The 23,875-nt window shown below is 43.7% G+C and overlaps 1 protein-coding gene across 4 annotated transcripts in view; it reads right to left on the reverse strand.

Annotated features, from left to right (window-relative positions):
• NALCN (sodium leak channel, non-selective) overlaps positions 1-23,875 on the reverse strand; it is a 296,965-nt gene that overhangs the window by 99,703 nt on the left and 173,387 nt on the right. For all 4 annotated transcript variants that reach the window (XM_043892088.1, XM_043892089.1, XM_043892087.1 and 1 more), the window contains one exon: positions 13,801-13,875. In XM_043892088.1, the coding sequence (XP_043748023.1) occupies positions 13,801-13,875 (75 nt within the window). The remainder of the gene's footprint in view (positions 1-13,800; positions 13,876-23,875) is intronic.

The following is a 23,875-nucleotide window of genomic DNA, read 5'->3' on the forward strand; positions in this document are numbered from 1 at the left end:
GTTTAAAAAATGAAAATAGAGGAAAGAGAATTCCCTGGTGGTCCAGCAGTTAGGATTCCATGCTTCCAAGGCAGTGGGCATGGGTTTGATCCCTGGTAGGAGAATTAAAATCCCACATGCTGAGAGGCATGGCTAGAAAAAAAAAATAGAGAAAAGCAAACATTTCTCCTGAGCTTGTGTTCCTCTCTCTTCTCCCTGCTTTTTTCAAACTTGCTTCTTGAAACTTGCTTACCATCTACTCGGCTCCTCTGCAATAACCTCCCTGCATCCTCTCTTGAGCCCCATGTCTCTCCCACCCTCAGTGGTCTGCTTCTGATGGAGCCACCAATAGTTCCACATTGGTGAGTCAAGTGGTCACTTGGTTGACCAGGTTAAAACCACTCACGGTCACCCTTTCTGCCCTCCTAGCTGGGCTTGCACTTCATCTGTCCCTTTAAATTGATCTTACGGAACAGCTAAGGAAGAAACACCATCTTGTTCCTAGATCGTCAAGTAATTCAAGGATCATCAACTACGTTGCTCTTTGCTGTTGTTCAGTTGCTCAGTTGTGTCAGATACTTTGCGACCCCATGAACCACAGCACGCCAGGCTTCCCTGTCCTTCCCCATCTCCTGGAGTTTGCTCAAACTCATGTCCATTGAGTTAGCAATGCCATCCAACCATCTCATCCTCTGCTGTCCCCTTCTCCCGCCTTCAATCTTTCCCAGCATCAGGGTCTTTTCAAATGAGTCGGCGGCTCTTGCCATCAGATGGCCAAAGTATTGGAGCTTCAGCTTCAGCATCAGTCCTTCCAATGAATATTCAGGACTGATTTCCTTTAGGATGGACTGGTTATGTAGAGAAGAAATTCTGATCTCAGCATGGCTTAAAGCATCCCCTCACGCCTTGCCCTTACTCTCTAACAATACTGGTTTGTATGTCCCCCCTGCAGTTTTATTTCTGGTTCCTGCCTTAGAGTACACCTTCCCAACACCCGCAATACACTTTCCTTCCACACTTGGTTAATTATAATAGAGCTTTCCCAAACCATCTCCTCTAGGATGATTTCTCAGAATAACAGTGGCTACTTGAAATAGTAAACGTGTGCAGATACTCTGCTGAACACTTTGTTATCGCCTCATTTACTAACCCGGTTTAGTCCTCAATGTAAGTACTTAGCCCCCTGATATAAATACCATAATTAGTTCTGTTATGTTATGCGTGAGGACCCCTAGGAGCAAGGAGCTCAAATCTGTTCCCGAAGGTCAGACAGCTAGAAGGGTTGTTCACTGGGGTTTGGCCACAACCTTTGAGGTTCCAGAACTTCAGCTTTTTGGGTAGGGAGGACGTTATGCCAGTCTTCAGCGTAGCGTGTGGGCTTAGGTGCCCTGTGGCAGGGGGGACCTTAGTTCCCTGACAAGGAGTCAAACCCATGTCCCCTGCCTTGGAAGGAGGATTCTTAAGCACTGGACTGCCAGCGAAGTCCCCAGAACTTTAGCTTCTAAACATTATTTCAGACAGTCCCATAAAAATAACATTTTCAAGCAATAGATGTGTTTTTATTTCTGCAGTTTGGTACCTGCTATTTCTTTCATATGAAACGTGTTTCCCCACTTTCTTAATAAAATCTGATTCATTATTTTTAGACACATCTTTTCGACCTGCCTCCAACCTGAGGGAGGCACGTCTTCCTTCCTTGGGTCTTCCACCCTAGCACTCAGGGCTTCACACTAAAACTCCCCAGTTCTGTGTATCTCTCCTCTATGAAGCTGACAAGTTTTAATTAAGGGCAGGACTCTTTGTGGCCCCATGGCCTAGTACTGGACACCTGTACACAAATGATAACACAACAGTGATGAGACGAGGAACAAAAAAGGCGGCAAAGTGTGGCCCACGGACAAGCTGACGGGGCCCGTTTGTGGTATTTTTCATCACTTGGTTGCCCTTTCCTTAGGTTCTTTACAATACAGAATCAGTCAGGCTAACCAGCACAGATGACTCTTCTGATTTCAGATGAGCTATGTTATTAAGACGAAGAGGAGAAATGACAAGCCACATCAGACTTTCCATCAGAAACAAACTCATAAAAAAGTATTTTGTTCCTGATGAAGACTATGATTCCAACTTTGTAAGATAAAAAAATTATAATTGACTATAAATATTCTATACAACGTATCTGTGGTGTAAAGCTTCACAAACGTATGGATTCTTGAACAGCACAACAGACCAGTCAGTTTATGACTGTATGTTGTGTTTTTAGACCTTTCCATAGAAAATCCTAATCTCATTAGAAAACTTCTTTATTCTGAAATAATTTTAAACTTATATAACAGTTACAAAGATAATACAGAGTTCCTGTACACCCTTGACCCAGTTGTTTCTCCTGTTAGCATCTTACATAACTACAGGACATTGATCAAAACCAAAAAATTAATCTTGGTTGACTACTTTGAATCAAAATGCAGAATTTCTTTGGAACTTCCCAGATTTTGCATGAATGTCTTGTCTTGTCTTTTTTTTTTTTTTCTGTTTCAGAATCCCATCCAGGATTCCACACTATATTTCAGTGTCATATCTTGACACCCATGTGTGTATGTTTAAGCTCTTCCTTACTTTCTGGCTCCACAAAAATACTTAAGTCTCATCTTGTGTTTTCCCTGCCTCAGCTTGAGAATCAGCCACTTCTCCAAAGAATATTGATTTCTTTTACTGGAGAATGATTTTTAGAAACAAGAGTCTTAGGACTGGGTTTTCTTGATATTACTGGCATGCCACTGCTTCCAGACTCACCCAGAGGAAAGAGCTAGGAAATATACTTATGTATATGGGCCCTTGTATACACACATATCTGTATTTAGTATCTACTTATTTATGTATGTATCCATCGTTGTGTCTATGTATCATAGCTATGTGTCTCTATATCTATTGATGTAGCTGTGTTTCCACCTATGCATCTATGTATTTATGTCCCATCTAGCAATAAACCGAGTTCATGCTGACACTCCTGCTCCAAGTCTGTGCCAGAGAATTCATCTGGCATTTTCCCTTTGCTTATCTGTAACTTCTTTCTCAGGCTTCCCTGGTGGCTCAGCGGTAAAGAATCCACCTGCCAATGCAGGAGACTTGGGTTCAATCCCTGGGTCGGGAAGATCCCCTGGAGAAGGAAATGGCAACTCACTCCAGTATTCTCGCCTGAAGAATCCCATGGACAGAGGAGCCTGGTGGGCTATAGTCCACGGGGTCACAGAAGAGTTGGACACAACTTAGCAACCAAATTCTTTTTTCTGACTGTGTGAAATCTGGCTCTCATTATCTCCATAAATTTTTCTATGTGTTCTGCCTTAGTTGACAGGTAACTAGTAGCAGTGATGATATTTACCATAGAATAAACCCCGCACTTTACACTGGAGGTTTGGAAGACACACATTTTTGTCCTGGAGTCTCTACATTGGGGTCTTGAACTCAACTCACACACTGTCCGCATAAGGAATTTCGTTTCAGGCAACCACCATGCCTTTTGTAAGTGCTATTCATAAGTACGCCTGTGGTAGATTGTGGAGTTATTCAATTTTGCATCCTTTGATTAAAAGGGCTTATTAGATGCACTATGAAAACACATTAGCATATTTCATGTAAAACAACACAGAAATAGGGGTAACATCAAATAAAATAACATACATATACATTTCTCATTTCTTAATAATAAGCCATTCTTTTAATATCAGAGAAAAAAATGTTCAATAGTCATATGGTTGTGATGATGCCAGCCATGCCCTGCCTCCACCGTGTCTGCTGCTGAACAAGGGCAGCGGGTAGAATCTAAGGAAAGGCCCACAACGAAACCACTAACCCTCTAGTATGAATCAAGAAAAAGACTGGCCGCTGTTCTTAGATAAACGCCATGGCTTCCTGGCCACTTTTGGTTGTGAAAAGTCAGTCCAATGCAGTCCAGACTCACACCTGATTCAAGCCTCACTCCCGCTCTTCCACCTCCATGCCCACCTTCTCTGAGCTACAAGTGTGACTTCAGGTCTAGAACTGGGAAGGGGACAAGGTCTCTTCTTTCATTGCTCACATCTTCTTTGGGGTCCAGCTCCTCCAGAGCAGAGGCCAGGATGGAGAGTTAGGAGGACAAACCATTGTCTTAGGAAACGGGCCACATTTCAGGGTGGCCCTCTTTGTGGTCTGGTCTGCATCTGCCCTGTTCAAAGCTGATGGCTCTCTGTAAGGCTGACCAGCATTGAGAGGCAGAGATACAAAATTCCTGCCTGCAAGGAATGATGTTGACTAGACCAAGGCTGGACCAATCAGGCCGTCTCCCCTTAGGAGGCTGAACCTGAGACAGAGAAAGTGTTACTTGTAACAGAACAAAAAGTCAAAATTTACATGAGACAAAAACAAAGATGTATCATTTATATTTCCCTAAGGGCTTCCCAGGTGGCACTAATGGTAAAGAATCTGCTTGCTAGTGTAGGAGACGTAAGAGACAGGGGTTCGGTCCTTGGGTCGGGAAGATCACCTGGAGAAGGACATAGCAGCCCACTCCAGTATTCCTGCTGGAAAACCCTATGGACAGAAGAGCTTGGTGGACTATGGTCCATAGGGCTGCAAAGAGCTGGACTCGAAGGGCAAAGCACCAGCATCACTAAGCCTTGTCTTCCCTTCTGTCTTAGTTACTCAGTCATGCAGGACTCTTTGCAACCCCCTGGACGATAGCCCGCCAGGCTCCTCTGTCCATGGAATTCTCCAGGCAAGAATACTGCAGTGGGTTGCATTTCCTTCCCCAGGGGATCTTCCCAACCCAGGGATTGAACCTGGGTCTCTGTGTTGCTGGTGGATTCTTTACCATCTAAGCCACCAGGGAAGCTCTGTTTTTCCCTTAAGGCTGCAGAATCTCCCCGCCCCCCAACCCCCAACCCTCTACAATCTCATCCAGATCGACACCTTCCACTATCATGCCAATACAGAGAAGGTCTCCAGGACTGAAGCATCAAAAAGGTCAGGGATTTCTGTCTGGTTTGTTTGCTGACATACCCCTCGTGCCTAGAACACATGTCTGGCTCATGGCAGGTTCTGGATAAACAGTTGAGAATGATCAGGGACATCCCTATGTGTATCTCTAGCCAGCCAGCCCTCACTCCTAAACTCAAGACTGATACATGCAACCAAACATTAGGTCTCTCCATTCAGAGTCTCACTCATACCGGCCCAAGACTGAGTGATGATCTTCTCTGTGCTAATGTTTCCTGGTTCAGTGAATGGTACTATCATCCATCCAAGGAGATGGACCTGAAACAGGAGTCATCCTTGAGATGCTCATTTATGTCCTTCCACCCACAAACTCACTAAGTCCTTGCTGATTCTGCTTCCCAAATAGCTCTCCAGTTCACACTGCCTCCCATCCGAAAAACCTCCAGGGACTCCCTATTGTTCTGGGGGCAGAGGGAAACGTTCTTGGCCTTTTTCTCCAGGCTCTGCATGGTCTAAGCCCCACTTACTTTTCTACACTCACTTTACACCACTTTTTTCTGGGGTCACGCTGGACATGTTTCCTTCTCTCTGGAATGTTCTTTCCTTCCCTGATAGCTACATCTTCATGAGGTTCACCGCTGCTCCTTCTTCATAGCTCAACGCAAGTGTCTCTTTCTCCTTCCCCACCTCCCTGTCCCCCATCTGGGTTCAAGTCTTCTAGGAACTCCTCACTCAAGTGCTGTTCTTCTCTGCAGAAAGTTCATCTCACATTATAAACATCTATCCACTGCTTCGATTATGTGGTTTATGTCCAATTCCTCCACTAGGCCCTCAGCTCCATGAGAGCAAAGAATTAGCTGTTTATTCTTGTCTCCTTCATGCCTGGCCCAGTGTTGTGCACGTAGTAGGGACTTGAAGATGAAAGGAATTGAATGAACACGCAGAGAACAGAAATGCTCTGGGTAGAATGGACAAGTAAATGGGCTTCTTGGAACAAAGAACAGAAGGGCTGTGTGAAACTTGAGTCCCGAAGACATCAAGGCAATAACGATACCTCGTGTCCCATGTTTAGGCATACAGAGGACAAAACTCACCACCTCGTTCCTCAAACAAGTCTGAACGTAGCTACCAAAAGTCTTTCTGCAATTTGGTGACAGCCAGACATTACATTAAACTGAAACCAATTGTCACTTTATTTTCTTAGAACCATAATAATCCACTTTCCCATTGCCTGTGAAAGGATCTGATGAGAAAAAGTGCTGTTGGCATTTAAAATTTTTGTTCTCTTGATTAAAGAAAGCAAAGTGAGAGAGCATCTCCACAGCTGGGCTGGGGACCCGGCATGCTGAAGAGTAAGCCTCTTGCCTGGTTTGTACCCATTTTCCTTCCAAATCTGTGATAAAACTATAATAAGAGTAATTCTGAACTAGCACAGCCACAGACTGACACATCCAACAAGTCATCAATGTAAACTTGGCTGCAGCCCGCCAGGCTCCTCTGTCCATGGGGTTCTTCAGGCAAGAACACTGGAGTGAGTTGCCATTCCCTTCGCCAGGGGATCTTCCCAATCTGGGGATCAAACCTGGGTCTCCTGCAATGCAGGCAGATCTTTACCAGCTGAGTTACCAGGGAAGCCCAAACAGGCTTAGGCATGTCATTTTATGTTTGTTCAATGTCAGAAGAGACCAGAGCTATCTTATTAAACGTCCTGAGTGCCAGGTGATGAGGCAAAGAACAAAGTTTCCTTCTTTCATTTTTTCTTAAGCTGCCTCGTCATCTTAAATGCAGTGCATGGGCTTATTGCCTAGTGGCATGAGGGATCTTAGTTCCCTGACTGGAGGCTGAATCTACACTCCCTGCATTGCAAGGCAGAGTCTTAACCACTGGGCCACCGGGGAAGCCCCAGAGCAAGGTTTCTGAAAACAACAGTCTCTAAAAGTGTTCTGGTTTGGGTCGATCCCACAGGGAATGAAATTTTGGAAGGGCTCAGTGTAACCTTTCTTCCAGGAAAGTCTCACATTTACAAAATTTACTCTTGCAGGAGTTGTTCGGTTAGGGGCAAAAGAAAATAAGTCCAGCTGTTGAGAAAGCTGCTCTTGGTTGGTGAAAGCTGCCCGACATTCCGAGAGGACCCATTGTCGCTCAGCTCTGTCACCTCGCGGAGGCAGAAAGAGGTCCTCTATTCTCGAGGCCGGGAGGTGCTTTAGTTTCCAAGGTCTGCCATAACCGAGTATCAAAAACTAGAGGCTTGGAATAGCAGACATGTACTGTCTCAGGTCTGGAGACTGGAAACCCTAAATCCACGTGTCTACAGACTTGGTTCCTTCTGAAAGTTCTGAGGGAAGTTCTGTCCCAAGACTCTCGTAGCTTCTGGAGATGGTCCACACCCCAGGCATTCCTTAGCTCGTACACGCTTCACTCCAGTCCCTGTCTGTGAGCCCCCTCTTCTCCTCTTTATAAGGACACCAGTCATAGTGGATTAGTGTTGCTGGTCACTCAGTCATGCCCGCCTCTGCAACCCACCCCATGGACTGCAGGACCCCAGGCTCCTCTGTCCATGGGATTCTCCAGGCAAGAATACTGGAGTGGGTTGCCATTTCCTTCTCCAGGGGATCTTCCCCACCCAGGGACTGAACCCAGGTGTCCAGCATTGCTGGCAGATTCTTTACTATCTAAGCCACCTCTAATGACCTCGACTTAACCTGATTTCAACTCAAATGCCCTATTTCCAAATCAGGTCACATTAATAGGTCCTGGGAATTAGAGCTTCAATGTATCTTTTTAGGGGACATAATTCACCTCAAACTAGGAGGACACCAATTTTCATAGGTACCTTGTCTGTTTTGTTTTGACTTCCTGGATCCCTGACTATTACCTTTGAAAGCCAAAATTCCATTTGGAATTTTAGCTGTTTCCCCATTTTTGTATTGACTTCTTGATTTCTAGGCTGTTATCTCTCCATTTTTAAATTGAGGTATAGTTGATTTATAATATTATATACGTTTCAGTTATACAACACAATGATTCACAATTTTTAAAGGTTATATTTCACTTTTACAGTTATTATAAAATCTTGGCCAAATTCCCTTTGCTGTACAATAGATTGTCCTAGCTTATTTATTTCACACATGTTAGTTTGTATCTCTTAATCTCCTCTGTACTTAGACACTCAGTCATGTCTGACTCTTTGCAACCCCATGGCCTGTATGTAGCCCACCAGGCAACTCCGTCCATTGAATTCTCCAGGCAAGAATACTGGAGTGGGGAGCCGTTCCCTTTTTCTCCAGGAGATCTGCCCAATCCAGGGATTGAACCCAGGTCTCCTGCATTACAGGCGGATTCTTTACCGTCTGAACCATCAGGGAAGCCCAAGAAAGAGTCATCCCTGACCAAAAGCTTGACAGTGGCTTCATGTGGAGTTGGGTTACACTGAAGCTTTCGAGTAAAATTCTGAGTTTACCAACTCTCAACCACGGACAATTTATAGCTTCTTCGGAATATTCATCCTTTGGCCCTGGGCAGTTGAGCAGCAGGGATCCTAGATACTGGATGCCTCCAGTCGCATGTGATTTCCAACTGTCATACAAATATTCAGTGGAAAAAAAATCTGTTGGGTAGCACCATAGTAAATGATGTTCAGATAGCTAAAAAAATGAAGAATCGGTCAGTAACCCAGTGGTCTGTCTGGAAACTTGGAGCATGAGAAGTTGAGAGGAAAAAGTTAGCAATTCGTCTTTACTTTCTTAGCTGCCATCACCCCCCTCATCTTTTTGTTGTTGTTGTTGTGGACTATTTTTAAAGTCTTTCTTGAATTTGTTACAAAACTGCTTTTTTTAATGTTTTGGTTTTTCGATCATGAGGCATGTGGGATCTCAGCCCCAGATCAGAGATTGAACCTGCATTCCCTGCATTGGAAGGGGAGGTCTTAACCCCTGGACTGCCAGGCAAGTCCCACTCATATTCTTTAACCCAACTTCTGCACCGTCAGAATCCCCGAGCCTGCTCTCACCACCTTACCAGTATGGTGACCAACTTTTTATTAAAATTTTTAAAAAACTGTGGTCAGGAATACATAGCATAACATTTACCGTCTAAGCTGCTCTTTAAGGGTACAGTTCAGTAGTGTTAAGTACATTCACACTGTGTACCAAAGGTCTCTAGGATTTCCTCATCTCTGAAAACTAAAAACCCTGCAGCCACTGAACCACAACAAGAAGTCCTCTTTGTCCCCCTGAAACCACCACTCTACTTTCTGCTTCTGTGAAGCCAGAAGACAGCGATCAGGGCTTAGCTGAGTGGATCCTCTGACCACGACTTGTCTCCCTGAATCCTGAAGGACTTCAATACAGGAGGCAAGACACAGATGCACACAAAAACCCCCAAACAAGAGATCCAACCAGTCCATCCTAAAGGAGGTCAGTCCTGGGTGTTCATTGGAAGGACTGATGTTGAAGCTGAAACTCCAATACTTTGGCCACCTGATGCGAAGAACTGACCCATTGGAAAAGACCCTGATGCTGGGAAAGATTGGGGGCAGGAGGAGGAGGGGATGACAGAGGATGAGATGGTTGGATGGCATTACTGACTCAATGGACACGGGTTTGGGTGGGCTCCGGGAGTTGGTGATGGACAGGGAGGCCTGGTGTGCTGTGGTTCATGGGGTCGCAAAGAGTCAGACACGACTGAGCAACTGAACTGAACACTACAGAGAAACATTAACTCGGAGCTCACATTTTAAATAGCACTAAGATTTCTGCTGTTTTTCTTAAAAGGATAATCAATAAGATAGAGAAGCTTCTTTACATGTCTACCCTCAACTATGTTTTGGACACGACGCCATCAAAGATCAAACAATATCAAGCTTGAGCTCACGTGGGACTTAATACAGAGCTGGGGAAACAGTTTTAATTTCAGAGCGTTGGATTTAATCTAGACAGACTATCTATACTTCCTTTTTCAATGAGTCTTTCCCTGAGGCTTCTCTATGGGTTTTTTTTTTTTTTTTTCTCATAGTTTAATGAATTTTCTACTGCTTAAAAGAGAACACTTTATATATCTGTCTTGCACTGAATTTGCAAAAATCATTAAAGCTGTAAGAACTCTCTTCATTTTCAAAGTTTGCAAAACTCCACCTACGTTCTCCAGCGTTTTTGCTATATCACTGAGCACCAAGGTCATTGTCTCCTACGGCTTGCTCTTTAGAGGACAGCGGTAGGTCAACGGGGTTTTTCAGCCTCTGTGCAAATTGATTTGACTCCTCAGCTGCCAAATTATACATTCTCAATATCATTTCTAGTCAATTTTCTGATCTTATGTAAAAAAAATTATATATTTCTCTATTTCTATCTATCTCCAGGTCCTGTATTTGGTTTTGGGAATGCTAAAAAGAGAATCATGGTCTCTATTTAATTAGAAACAGGGTCACATAAATTATGGCAGCCAGGAAATGATTGCTCCGGTGATACTGCTGCTAGGAAAGCAATAGATAAATTTTATGCAGATGCATAACTGGCATGAGTTTTCAGAACATTATTTATTTCGAAGAGTGACAAAGGGAGAGCTATATGAGCAGCTCTAAAGGCCCAACATTGGTAATGTCACAGAGGAGGGTGGCCTGGGGGTGAGCATTTATATCAGAACCCATCAAAAGTCATCCCCAAGGAGCCTTTTTATTATTGCCCTCGGAATCCCATCTTAAAAAAAAAAAAAAAAATTCTTCTATCCAAATGCCTTTATGAAGCAATAAATAATTCAATGTTGCTTCTTTTTCCTTGAAGAAGAGCATATAGGAAGAGGCTTCTGAGCATTAGGGTGCAGTGTTGCTGCCTAGCAAACTTCCAGCTAAAAGTATTTTAAAGTTGGCATTTTGGTTGGATAAATGCACAATTCCCTTTAGGTTTCCCGAGGTGTCAAGGAAAGCTGTTGGTCCCATGTTTGCCCTGAAGAGCCCCAGGGCTTAGCATCCCTGTCTGGAAATCACTGTCCTAAAGGGCAAGGAGGAGACTTCAGAAAATAAGAAGGAAGGGTAAGAACCATGTTTCTACTTAAGAAGAATCTGATTCCACCACAATGGATCCCGCGGACTGTTCTTGCTCCTCGGGGAGCTTCTCCTGCAGGGGTGTCCTTGGCTAGACGGCAGCCTGACAGGATTCAGTCCCGCTTCTCCCCGTTTATCACAGGCTGGGATTCACAGTCTGTGCTCTTTCCTTCAGTTTCATCTCTTGGATGCTTTCCTCGTTCACGTCTTCACTTCTTTCTTCTTCTCTCCCATCCTAGTTTCTTCACTACACTGTCCAGCTTTCTACCCTTGTTTCCCAACCTGTCCACCCCTGGGGACATAATCTCTTCCCAAGCACAAGGACCAACTTTCTCTCTCATAGCCCCGTTCAATATTTCATATTTAACTTCTCCATTTTAAAGGTGGCTCACACTGGCTTCTATGACTCATGAAAAATGTCCATGGGTCAACATATATTTTAACACAATTGCTTTCACCACAATCATAACAAAATACAGTAACAGCCTCTAGCAGCCTTTCTAAACTGTTAATATGTTCCAAGCACATTATATCTGTGTCTAAGGAGGGTCACTGTTCCAGAAGGTTCCTGAGGCTGGAGGAGCTCTGGACAGTGTCTGCCATCAGAGGAGAGAACGGTAAATGTCTCAGCTCTTACCTTCTGCCGAAGTCCCAACTCCAGTGCCTCTGATTAGATCATCTGCTTTTTGAGGGGAAACAAACAACTACTTTGTACATAGCTTTAATGACTGGAGTGTTTAATTCACCTCCACTCCTCAGGAAACCATCCATCACATCAACAATTATTTCATGGCTATAATGATCTCCGTGTCCTCTAAACCACCATTGTTTATCAACAAGTTATTAACAGTCCTATGAATGAGCCTCCAGCACACCATGACTCATGGTTGGCATTTATACAGCTTTATTGTGACTCAGTACAGTGTAGAGGTTGAGTCTGGGCTTTTGGTCCAAACAGCCCAGGTTCAAATCCTAACGCTGCCGCTTATTGGCTGTGTGACCTCAGGCAACTTGCTTAACTTCTCTGTGCCTTAGTTTCCTCACCTATCAGATGAAACTAAGAACAATACCTGCATCACATGGTTGCTGTGAAATTTAACTAGGTGAAAATACAAAGTTCCTGGCGCTGAGCCAGTGCTCAACAATTGTGACCGTAGCTATTGTCGCTGTCGTTCAGTTGCTAGGCTGTGTACGACTCTTGGCAACACCACGGACTGAAACTCACCAGGCCTGCTCCTACCTCACTATCTCCTGGAGTTTGTACCTCTACACTATACTGAGTTCGTGTTCATGTCCATGTAGCTATAGGAAGCTATATACAGACTAACTGGTGGAAAGGGTCAAAGGTTGAAACAAAAAAAGAAGTTTAAGCTGAATAAAGATTGTGGACTCTAGAGTGCTTTCTGGAGCTTGAAACATTAAGAAAATCCAATAGTTTTTCACATTTTCCCCATCCTCCTCTTTGGGAATAACAGATTAAAGTCATTTAAATCCTTAAATAAATACCAGATTTGTAAAGCAAGGATTAAAGTGGCTTTACAGCAGTGCATATTTATTGGTTGTGTCTAATTATACTGTTGGTCAATTCTGAACTTGCTGCTCACATATTTATTCTACAACTAGAAGCCAAGACAAGTATCGGCATCAACAACACAAAGAACTTCCCAACTCTCATTTGAAGAGCCAATCGCTGTTGCTACAAGTTGAAAAGATCTGGAAGAAAGGTTCACCACACTTGGACAACCATTTGCTTGTGTAGCCTCAGAACAGGAAAGGATTCAAATTCTTCCTTGATATGCTCACAGCAAGCATCTTAACATCAAATATGGGGTTTTTGTTGTTGCTGTTTTTTACGTGATTGACTATCCTTGGTTAAGAGCATGGACTTTGGAGATAAACAAGAGTAAAAAGGTGAAATGCTTAAAGTGATTTTGAGATTATAAATAACAACAAGACATTTAAATACGTGATGTCTTTGTAAAAAATAGACAACTTGATCCAATTTGAAAATTCTGAATGTGTGGGGCCCTTCGAAAGTTCCAGATGGGATATTCTTTATTAACATCCCAACTATTGCAAAGGTGGGTGATCCAAGAATATTTATCCAGGTGCTCCCCAGCTTCACAAATTCTGCTTCTCAAAGGGTCTCTTCTCTTTGACAGAGTCAAATATTCAAGCCAAGTATTTTCCATGGAATAAAAACTATGAGAATATTGATTCACATCTGTAATCTTCCAGCCATCAATAACAGAATCTTCACATATTTACATTGAGATTTTTTGGAAATGATTATCAATGCCATAACACCCAATCTGTTTTCATACACAGCCGGGCACACAGTTGATCAGTTATTCTATCCCATTTCTTATAACTACTTTGAGCACTAGGACTAAATTCTCTTTTAGTGTCTAGTGGTCAGGCAAATTTATGCTTAATAGTTTTATGATGATGATCGAAAGTATTACATATAGCTATGCCAAATGGCAAGCTGGCCCTGAGGCATTTCATTTCCAAACAACCTTCATTTAATGGCTGAAGGAGAATCTAAATTCAATTTACTATATCATGCCCATCTTAATTTTACTCAAAATAATGATGTTAAAATATCCCTAGGATAATTACAGAGCAATAAAAATTTCCTTTCTTGATATTAGAGAAGGTTAAACTTAAAAGAAAAACATTTGCCAACTCAGTGTGTTAATTTATTAAAACCTTTGCTTTGAAGTTTGAACAGATTTAATATCACCTGTAAGCATATGTTTTGCCCTTATTTTCTTAATGCTGATTTAAAGAATCCCCCATACATCACTTACTTGTTTAAGCTTCTTTAGATCTTCATCAAGTTCTAAGTTGTCCAAAATAACAGCAACAAACAAACTCAGGAGGATCTATAAAATGGTTAAATAATAATGAAGAAAACCCACACACCATAAGGAACAAAATATTACTGATATGATCTAGAATATCTACCTAAAGTATATGCTATATAGAATGCATTAAACATGCAGTTGTGAGTCACTTAACAGGTATTTAAAGATATTCATAAATACATTCAAGGAAATGCATCTCTTAACTGAAATAGACAATATAAAATATTAATTTGCTTTATAAAGCTGATTTAAAATGAAAGTTAAAAAAATGTTAAAATAATTCAACAATCTTACTCCGAAGACTATACCCAAAGAAAACGATCTGAAGTATTGATGAAAATCTTTATACAAGAAAGTGCTTGGAAGAGTTATTCATAAAGATGGAATACTGGAAATAACACCTAACCACAGGTAAATAGCTAATACAGATATAGAGATTCCTACTGTAGAATTATTGCAGCTACTATAAATGTCCATTGTGGTAGCTGTCTCCAAGATGAGTTCCTGGTTCACAGTCTTAAGAGTCCACTTGCAAGTTGAATGTGGTTGATCTGTGTAGTCAATGGATTACGGAAACGATCGTATGTGACTTATGAGGCTATGCGGTAAGGGGCATTGTGGCCCTCACCTTTCTCACTCTTGGCTCACCCACTCTGCTGGAAGCCAGGTGCCAGCTCTTGAGGACACGCAAGTGGCCCTATAGAGAGGCCCCTGTGGCAACCAGCAGCTATGTGACCGAACCATCTCAGAAGCAGATCCCCCAGCCTGAGTAAAGCCTTCCGATGACTGTAGCCACAGCCAGAATCTTGACTGCAAACTTGTGGAACGCTCTGAGCTAGAAACACCCAGCTAAGCCTGTCTTAGATTCCCGACCTGTAGCAACTACATAAGCTAATAAACGTTTATGGTTGCAATCCCCTAAGTTGTTCATAATTTGTCATAGAGAAATAGATAACTAACACACTCATGAATTCCAACAGTATTGAAAACTGCTTACACCTAAGTATTTTATTCTTTTTGTTGCAATGGTGAATGGTATTGTTTCCTTAATTTCTCTTTCTGTTTTCTCATTGTTAGTGTATAGGATTATAATAGTCAGGACATGGAAGCAACCTAGATGCCCATCAGCAGACGAATGGATAAGGAAGCTGTGATACACCATGGAATATTATTCAGCCATTAAAAAGAATTCATTTGAATCAGTTCTAATGAGATGGATGAAACTGGAGCCCATTATACAGAGTGAAGTAAGCCAGAAAGATAAAGACCAATACAGTATACTAATGCATATATGTGGAATTTAGAAAGATGGTAACGATAACCCTATATGCAAAACAGAAAAAGAGACACAGATTACAGAACAGAATTTTGGACTCTGTGGGAGAAGGCGAGGGTGGGATGTTTCGAGAGAACAGCATCAAAACATGTATATTATCTAGGGTGAAACTGATCACCAGCCCAGGCTGGATGCATGAGACAAGTGCTCGGGCCTGGTGCACTGAGAAGACCCAGAGGAATCGGGTAAAGAGGGAGGCGGGAGGGGGATCGGGATGGGGAACACATGTAAATTCATGGCTGATTCATGTCAATGTATGGCAAAAACCACTACAATATTGTAAAGTAATTAGCCTCCAACTAATAAAAATAAATGAAAAAAAGAAAAGAAATTAGCAAAATAGAAAAAAAAAACTGCTTACAATATTAAGTAAGTATACATGTGTTAGAAGCGTGGGCTTCCTGGTGGCTCAGAGGGTAAAGAATCCGCCTGCAATGCAGGAGACCCTGGTTCAATTCCTGGGTCGAGAAGATCCCCTGGAGAAGGGATAGGCTACCCACTATTCTTGGGCTTCCCTGATGGCTCAGATGGTTAAAGAGTCTGCAAGCAATGAAGGAGACCTGGGCTCGATCCCTGAGTTGGGAAGATCCCCTGGAGGAGGGCATGGCAACGCACTCCAGTATTCTTGCCTGGAGAATCCCATGGACAGAGGAGCCCCGCGGGCTGCAGTCCATGAGGGTGCAGAGAGTCGGACACGACTGAGCGGCCAAGCACAGCACATGGCAGAAGAGCAAGTGTGCACAAAAAGAAATACTGAGAAAGTGTTAAGAGCAGGTACTTTAGAAATGCTAATGGGGCCTGCCTTTGTGAAAAAGTAGATGCCCACCCCTTTCGTTGCATTTGCCAAGTTTAAAAAAAGGCACATGCTGCGTTTGGAATGGGTAAATAAGGTAAAAGAAAGAAAACAACAAAAAAGTAGAATTTTTAAAATATTTTAATTTCAATTCCCTTTTCAACTTTGAATTCTCTAAAGTCTCACATTCATTCGTGAGTCTTTAATCTTTTCATTCCTTATTTATATTCTTCCTTTTAATTTCCTTCTTAGCAAATTATCCCCATTTGTTAATACTAGACTGTTAAGCACAAAGGTAAGAAAATCTAGGCCATTTAGTCATGATTCTCAAGCACCAGAGAGATTGTTATGCAGAAGTTAATGCCTTTTCCAAGTTTACTGAGCACAGAACAAGGTGGGGAAAGCCTTCAACTACTATAAAATTTTGACAGAATGTTTGGCTGAGGACAAGTGCCAGTACCTTTCCTTTTAAAAGTCATATCATTTGGGATCCGACCAGGACTTAAAGAGGACACAGAACGGTCTAGACCATAGATTTCATTTAGCTTTTTAAACTTTGAAGTATAGCTAATTTCTGCTCTACAGCAAAGTGATTCAGTTAAACACGTGTATTAATATACATGGGTGCTGCGCTTAATCACTCAATCACATCCGACTCTTTGAGACCCCATAGACTATAGCCCGCCAGGCTCCTTTGTCCATGGGATTTCCCAAGCAAGAATACCGGGCTGGGTTGTCATTTCCTTCTCCAGGGGGGTCTTTCCCAACCCAGGGATCGAACTTGTGTCTCCTGTGTTTCCTAGACTTCGGGCAGATTCTTTACCCACTGAACCATATATATCATTCTGCTTTTATGGTTTATTACAGGATATTGAATATAATTCCCTGTAACACAGTAACAATAACAGGACCCGTTTTTTTTTTTTTTTAATCCATTCTATATTTAACAGCTTGTATCTACTAACCTGAAACTCCCACTCCAGCCCTCCCCTACCTCCCTCTCCCTTGAAAACCACATCTGTTCTCTATTAGACCATAGTTTTTTGGGTTTTTTTTTTTTTTGATGTCACCACGTCCACCACATCATGACTATCTGGGCCCAGATATATTCAGGCTTATTCTAAACCACATCGCGCTATACAGGACATTTCACAGTTCATGCCAAGTCTAGCCCTCTTCCTGTGACCTTGAGGCTGACCTTGATGTTATCACCAAAGCGCTCTCAGAGGAGAAGTCTCCCTTCTCCTCTTCCTCGCCCAGATCCAGAAAGGCCACTTGGAGGGCTCGGTTGTGAGTCTGAGCTGTCTCACACCACTTCTGTCTCCCCTGGGCACTTGAGCAGGCCCTGCTCTGTGTCCTAACCTAGTAAATTTTCTCCCCAGTGAAATGGCAAACACAAATCTAAAAAGAAAAAAAAAAATTTCCCTGATTGAAAAAGGGAAAGCCACAGTTGCCCCTCCCTTTTCTCAGAGCATTTCCTCCGGAACACTTGTGCTTATAAATTCTTCTCTGCCCCTTTGAGACCTATATAAATCTTTTTAAAAGTTAAATAAGTCGCATCGTTTTACAGTGCAGGAATAGGGTTCCCTCATCCCTTCTTCATGGGAAGGTGGGAATATAACTTTGCCACCTGGATCCACGTTGCAAAACTACCTATTTATCATGGAGATATGAAGAGTTTGATTTTCCTTTGGAGAAAGGCAATTCGCTATCACAGAGGGCCACCCCCAGTTGCCAGGTGAATTTAGGGGGAGCTATATTTAACAGATGGTGCCGTCAAGTCTCCTTGCTTGAGGACTGGTTGCTTTCGCCCTGAGAGCACGGATGTCTTCCTTGCTGTTGTTTTGGCAGACTGCGTGTGATGCCCATCGCAGTCTGGTTTACGGCTTATTCAACAATAAAACTGTTGCTTTCCTGTCTACCTTGGCAGAGGTTTTCTGGGTTGTCAGAGATTTTATTTTTAATTATGTCCCCAACACCAGACAGATGGCAGGCTACTTCACCACACTGAGGTCATGCTACTCGATTAAACTGGACTCTGTGTCAGACGGTGCCTTCAGGTCAGTCGCCCAGTCGTGTCCGACTCTTTGTGACCCAAGACAGTGCCCGGTCAGGAACATAAATGCAATATCGTGCTCACTGCTATGAAGTTCACAATTGAATTAAGCAGACGTGGGCTGGCAGTCTGGTGGAAAAGAGCACTGTGGTTGGAGACCTTGATTGGCAAATAGGCTCTGCCAGCCACGAGCTATGCAGCCTTCCGTGAGTTTCACTGCCCTCATTTGTATGATATAACGGCTATAATAATAGCTCAACAAATTGCAGCTATATTGTTGTTTCATTTAATCCTCCCCCAAGAACCCTGGTGTATGGTATGTTGTTGTTTAGCTAAGCAGTTGTGCCCTACTCTTTTGAGACCCCATGGACTGTAGCCCACCAGATTCCTCTGTCCATGGGATTCTCCAGGCAAGAATACTGGAGTGGGTTGCCATATCCTTCTGTAGGGGACCTTCCCAACCCAGGGACTGAACCCACATCTCCTGCATTGCAGGCAGATTCTTTATCACTGAGCCACTGGGGTGTGGTATAATCTATGTTAAAATACACAGACATAAACTTAGATATACAAAACTAAAACAGTTTTCTTGATATTTTTACAGATCAATTAAATTTGTATTTAATTGAACTGAATTGAGTCCTTAAGCCTTCCATTTGCTTTGATGGCTGAAAACTGAATCTTGCTACATGAATCCAATTTAGTCCTTTATAACTCAGTTACATTTGAATAAATGCCTCTTTTCTTTGTGGTTCAGTCACTAAGTCATTTCCAACTCTTTGCGACCCCATGGACTGCAGCACGCCAGGCTTCCCTGTCCTTTACCATCTCCCAGAGTTTGCTCAGATTCACGTCCATTGAGTTGGTGATGCCATCTAATCTCATCCTCTGTTGCCTCCTTCTCCTTTTGCCTTCAATCTTTATTTGTAGGGTTGGTTTGATGTCAAAGATGTGACTGTCACCGGCATCTGGTTTACTGTGGTCATGTGACTGATCTTCTGTCCCCCATGAGGGGCAGTCAGGGTGCTTATTTTGGAGACTCTGGGCTTTCTTTCTGCTGAACTACTCACGACCTCAGTTCCGGGGGCCCTGCATCTAGTGGCCCCAGGCTCTCCTTGGCTTGTGGCAGCATCACTCCACTCTCTGTCTTCACCTGGCCTCTCCTCTTCCTCTCTGTGTCTTATCCTCATCTGTCTCTTACAAAGTCAAAGTGTTAGTCGCTCAGTTGTGTCTGACTCTTTACGACTCTATGGACTGTAGCCTGCCAGTCTCCTCTGTTCACGGAATTCTCCAGGCAAGAATACTGGAGCGGGTAGCCATGCCCTCCTCCAGGGGATCTTTCTGACCCAGGCTTCCCTGGTGGCTCAGACAGTCAAGGATCCGCCTGCAATGCAGGAGACCTGGGTTCAATCTCTTATAGTCATCTGAATTTAGGGATTATCCAGATAATCCAGGATAATCACATCTCAAAATCCTTAATTTAATTACATCTGAAAGGGCCTCCAAATAAGGTCACATTCATAGGCTTGGGAGTTAGAACATGGATATATCTTTTGGAGGTCCCCACACAACCCCTAAGTGGCTCAGACAGTAAAGAATCTGCCTGCAATGCAGATTCAACCCCTGTGTTGGGAAAACCCCCGGAAAAGAGAATGGCTACATGCTCCAGTATTCTTAGGGCTTTCCTGGTGGCTCAGACAGTAAAGAATCTGCTGCAGTGTGAGAGACCCAGGTTCAATCCTTGGGTTGGGAACATCCCTTGGAGAAGGGAATGGCTTACTCACTCCAGTATTCTTGCCTGGAGAAGTCCATGGACAGAGAAGCCTGGTGGGTTACAGTCTGTGGGGTCGCCAAGAGCTGGACACGACTGAGTGACTGACAGTTTCACTTTCACATAAACCCTGCTACTGTCAACTTCATTTCTGGCTCGGGTCGTTGTTCCCACACACAGGCTGTCAAGTCTCAGGGAAGTTTGGAAGTTCTGCCATTCCATCTGGGGGCTCAGGAAGACTGAATTTTTGGGGGGTCTTTCAGGCTCTCTATCTAGACCTCTCAGACAGCTACCCAGCTCTGTGCAGGCGGCCCTGTGTCCTCGTGGGGCCCCTAGCAAGGCTATCTCCCGGTCAAGTTCAGACAAGAAGTGGTTACAAGAAAGCCTTGGATGTCAACACCCCCAGGGCGGGAGCAATGCTGCTGGTGCCCTGGGTGTGGCACGTCACCTACCATCAAAGCACTTCACTCCCGGCCTCTCTCTACACCCTTCTGCCTCCTTCATGTTTCATCCCAGAGAACATTATTATGTATTCTCAGAAAGCAGGCATGTGAAGGGAAATGGGGGCTTGGGGGGACACACAAGTGTGAAGACTGACAACCGGTCAGAAACTGAACCCCGTCAGAATCTCCCAGCTTCAGTTCTGTGCCAGCCCAGCCGTTTTGATTTCTGAGAGCTGATCTAGGCAGATGGGTCTGGGGGTGGGGGGCTCTTCTGAAGGCTGCTCACGTACGATTGTGAGGGGCTGGTAGAGAGTCTGGCATGGTGCTGCCAAGATGCTAAGGAGAAGGGGGATGCTGTCAGGAAGAGAAAGGCTTTCCAGGTGGCATGAGCAAAGACGGGGCCTTGGGGGTGTGGGGCCAGGTGGGGGTGGTGGGCAGGAGAGCCCGGCCCGGGCATCGCTGCCTGGAGGAGGCTGGGCGAGACCGAGAGGTGGGCTGAGGGGCTGGGCAGGGTGCCCAAATGTCACCAGGGGAGGTTGGGAGGAGTGACAGGGAGGCTGTAATAATCAGGAGGGGGTGACATTCTTCTCTCCTCTGTTAAAATTTCCCTTTCAGAAGCTCTCTCTCTCTTTCTTTTTTAAAAATGCATGCAATGCAGTTATTTTAAACTGGATCACTGAAGAGTAACTAGACAGTGTTAAGTGCAGTTTGACAAACGTTATTAAATATGTAACATTTTGTTACTTTATTTTAAAAGAATGGTAGAGATGATACCTCTTTTTCAGAGGAAAGAGAAAATAAGGCTACCCCGAGGGCAGAGGCACAGAGAGAAAGCCCGGGGAATCTAGCCATACTTTATCATCTTCGTGGAGGTAAGAGTTTGGTTTTCATGGAAGAGAGAAGGCAGGACTCAAAAAGGAGATGCTTTGGCTTTGCTGGAAAACATGATGAAGGGGCTTTGCAGGCAGAAACCTCTTGGGAGGTTTTGGTAACAAATTTAAGAACAATAAATGAGAGCGTTTATAAAGTGTGCTTTAAACTGTCATGAACTAAACCTTTAAACATTAAACTGACTCAGTGGATGTGAATTTGAGCGAACTCTGGGAGACAGTAGAGGACAGAGGAGCCTGGCGGGCTACAGTCCACGGGGTCGCAAAGAGTTGGCCACAACTGAGTGACTGAACAACAGCATCGGTCATTTAACGTCTTTGAATGTTCAGGCTTTCCTGCTTAGTTAACATGGCGACGTGATGGCATAACAGAAACCATATTTTAAAATGTGTGTGGAGCTCAAGTTTCCCCCTGAAGCTCTGCTTGGACACAGACACTTAGAGATCCTTGTCGCCGTCTCCTGACGGGAGGGCATGGTGCTAAGGTGATAACTTGGCCCTGGGGGTCTGGCTTGGACTGTCTCTCTGGAGTGGAGATGGAGATAGAAGACGCAAGAGAGGCTCTGCCTGCAGTTGAGCGAGAGGAGGTGAGAACTACTTTGTAGTTCTTTTCTCAGACTCTAAGAAGGTGGCAATAACCACTGCGATAAAGAAACAGAAGCGAAGGGAGGCGGCAGCTTGGTTCTCATGGTATTTAGTTTACATTGTCAGGGAGACACCTTTTTCCTGCAAACGCAGGGCTGTGAGGCGTGGACTGAGGATGCAGGCTGACTTGGGGGTCGGCCATTGCTCTTTCCCCCAGGGTTAATCGGAGTGGGGGACGGAGCCGAATTCTGAAAGCGAGAACCTTTCCTCAACCCTCTCAGCGCTGCTTTTTGTGGTGGTTTGTTCTGTTTTCATAGAAAGCTGAGGTAAGGCTCGTTAATCATCTGAGTGCACTACACTGACGTCTGAATCTTATTTTTAGCCAATGTCTGTCTACTACCAGTGCCATCTGCGTGCTGACGAAAGGCTTTCCATAACGTCCTGGGTGGCTCAGTGGTAAAGAACCCCCCCTTCCAATGCAGGAGACAGAAGAGCAAGAGATGCACGTTAGATCCTGGGACAGGCAGATCCCCTGGAGAAGGGCATGGCGACCCACTCCAGTCTTCTTGCCTGGAGCATCCCATGGACAGAGGAACTCGGCGGGCTACAGTCCATGGGGTCACAAAGAGTCAGACATGACTAAAGCGACTTAGCACACAGCCATTAAATGAGATTCACAGGTTTATATTCAATGCTACTGATACAATAAAGAATTTTTAGAGGGACTTGTCACACTGAATTACAAGAGCACCATCATTTGCAGTGAAACCCTTTTCCCTTTTTGCTTTGCCAGTTCTAAACCACACAACCTGTTGTGTGCATTATGTATTTTTTATAACTTATATAATATTTAAATTTACAATGGGGCATGGAAATCTAAATCACCATTTTTTCTTCAAGATGCAATTTCAGGGGGGAATAAAGGCTCATGATATATCCCTTGATTTCCTCTTGAGCTTTGTTAAATAAAGCGCACACATACTGTCAACACAGAGGTATTCAGTATGTGCAGTGCTTTAAAACAAGAAATTCAAATTCACATCTATATTTTCATGCATTGGCTACTCACTATTTGTAACAGGTCTGTAATATCACATTATATTAATAAGCAACATGCGTATTTGTCCTGCCATGAAATATATAATGACTGTGTTAGTAACACATCCACTTCCTTATTTTATGATCAATACTGATACATTATGAATCACTGATCTGAATGAAAAAGTAGAGAATAACTATTTGTCCAGGTATCTAATTCTTTACTTTTTGTCAGATTTTCTCAGACTATAACACCTATGCTTAAGGTATTTTCAGCATTGACCATGCATTCAGTGTGGGAAATGACACAAATCAGATCTCGGCAACCCTGGCAAGTCTCCTTCCTAGAAGTTTTATGAACGATGTAGCTGCCTTTAGGTGGGGCGCTGACCCTCCAGCTCAGCAGGCTTCCGAAGCAACAGTCCCGTCCCCACGTGGCAGCAGGTGTTCCGTTACTGTGATTCCTTGAAAGTGAAAGTTGCTCAGTCGTGTCTGACTATTTGTGACCCCATGGACTATACAGTCCATGGAATTCTCCAGGCCAGCATACTGGAGTGGGTAGCTGTTCCCTTCTCCAGTGGATCTTCCCGACCCAGGAATCGAACCGGGGTCTCCTGCACTGCAGGCGGATCCTTTACCAACTGAGAAAGCAGAGAAGCCCGTGATTCCTTAGGACCTCTCTTCTATAACTCCTTTCACTACTAAAAAAGCCAGCTGCACCTGAGCTGAGACCTTTGCTAGGTTTAGGTGTGATACTTTGAACCACAGAGTATTAACTTGGTTTTCTTTCATTTACCCACAATGCATTTAGTAAAATTCAGCCAGTGAAGCGGTGTGTTCTTCAGCATCCTATGTCCCCCGGTTGTGCTGTGACATGACCGCCCTGCATCCTCGTTCTCTCTATCGCAGGGAGAAGCTAGGTTAGCATGACGCAGGCTGCTCCAAGTTACACTGTGTGTGCTCAAGAGAGTGGCTTCACCGTCTTAGAATGGCTTTTCATGATAATTTTCATCTCTGTTGCTTCGTATCCTATTTTGAATTTTCTCCAGCTGCGTATAGTTCTGCACTCACCATGTCTTTCCTTTTTCATTTCCAGTTCTTTTCTA

Source organism: Cervus elaphus, chromosome 30 (assembly GCF_910594005.1).
Source record: "Cervus elaphus chromosome 30, mCerEla1.1, whole genome shotgun sequence".
Classification (NCBI taxonomy): Eukaryota; Metazoa; Chordata; class Mammalia; order Artiodactyla; family Cervidae; genus Cervus; species Cervus elaphus.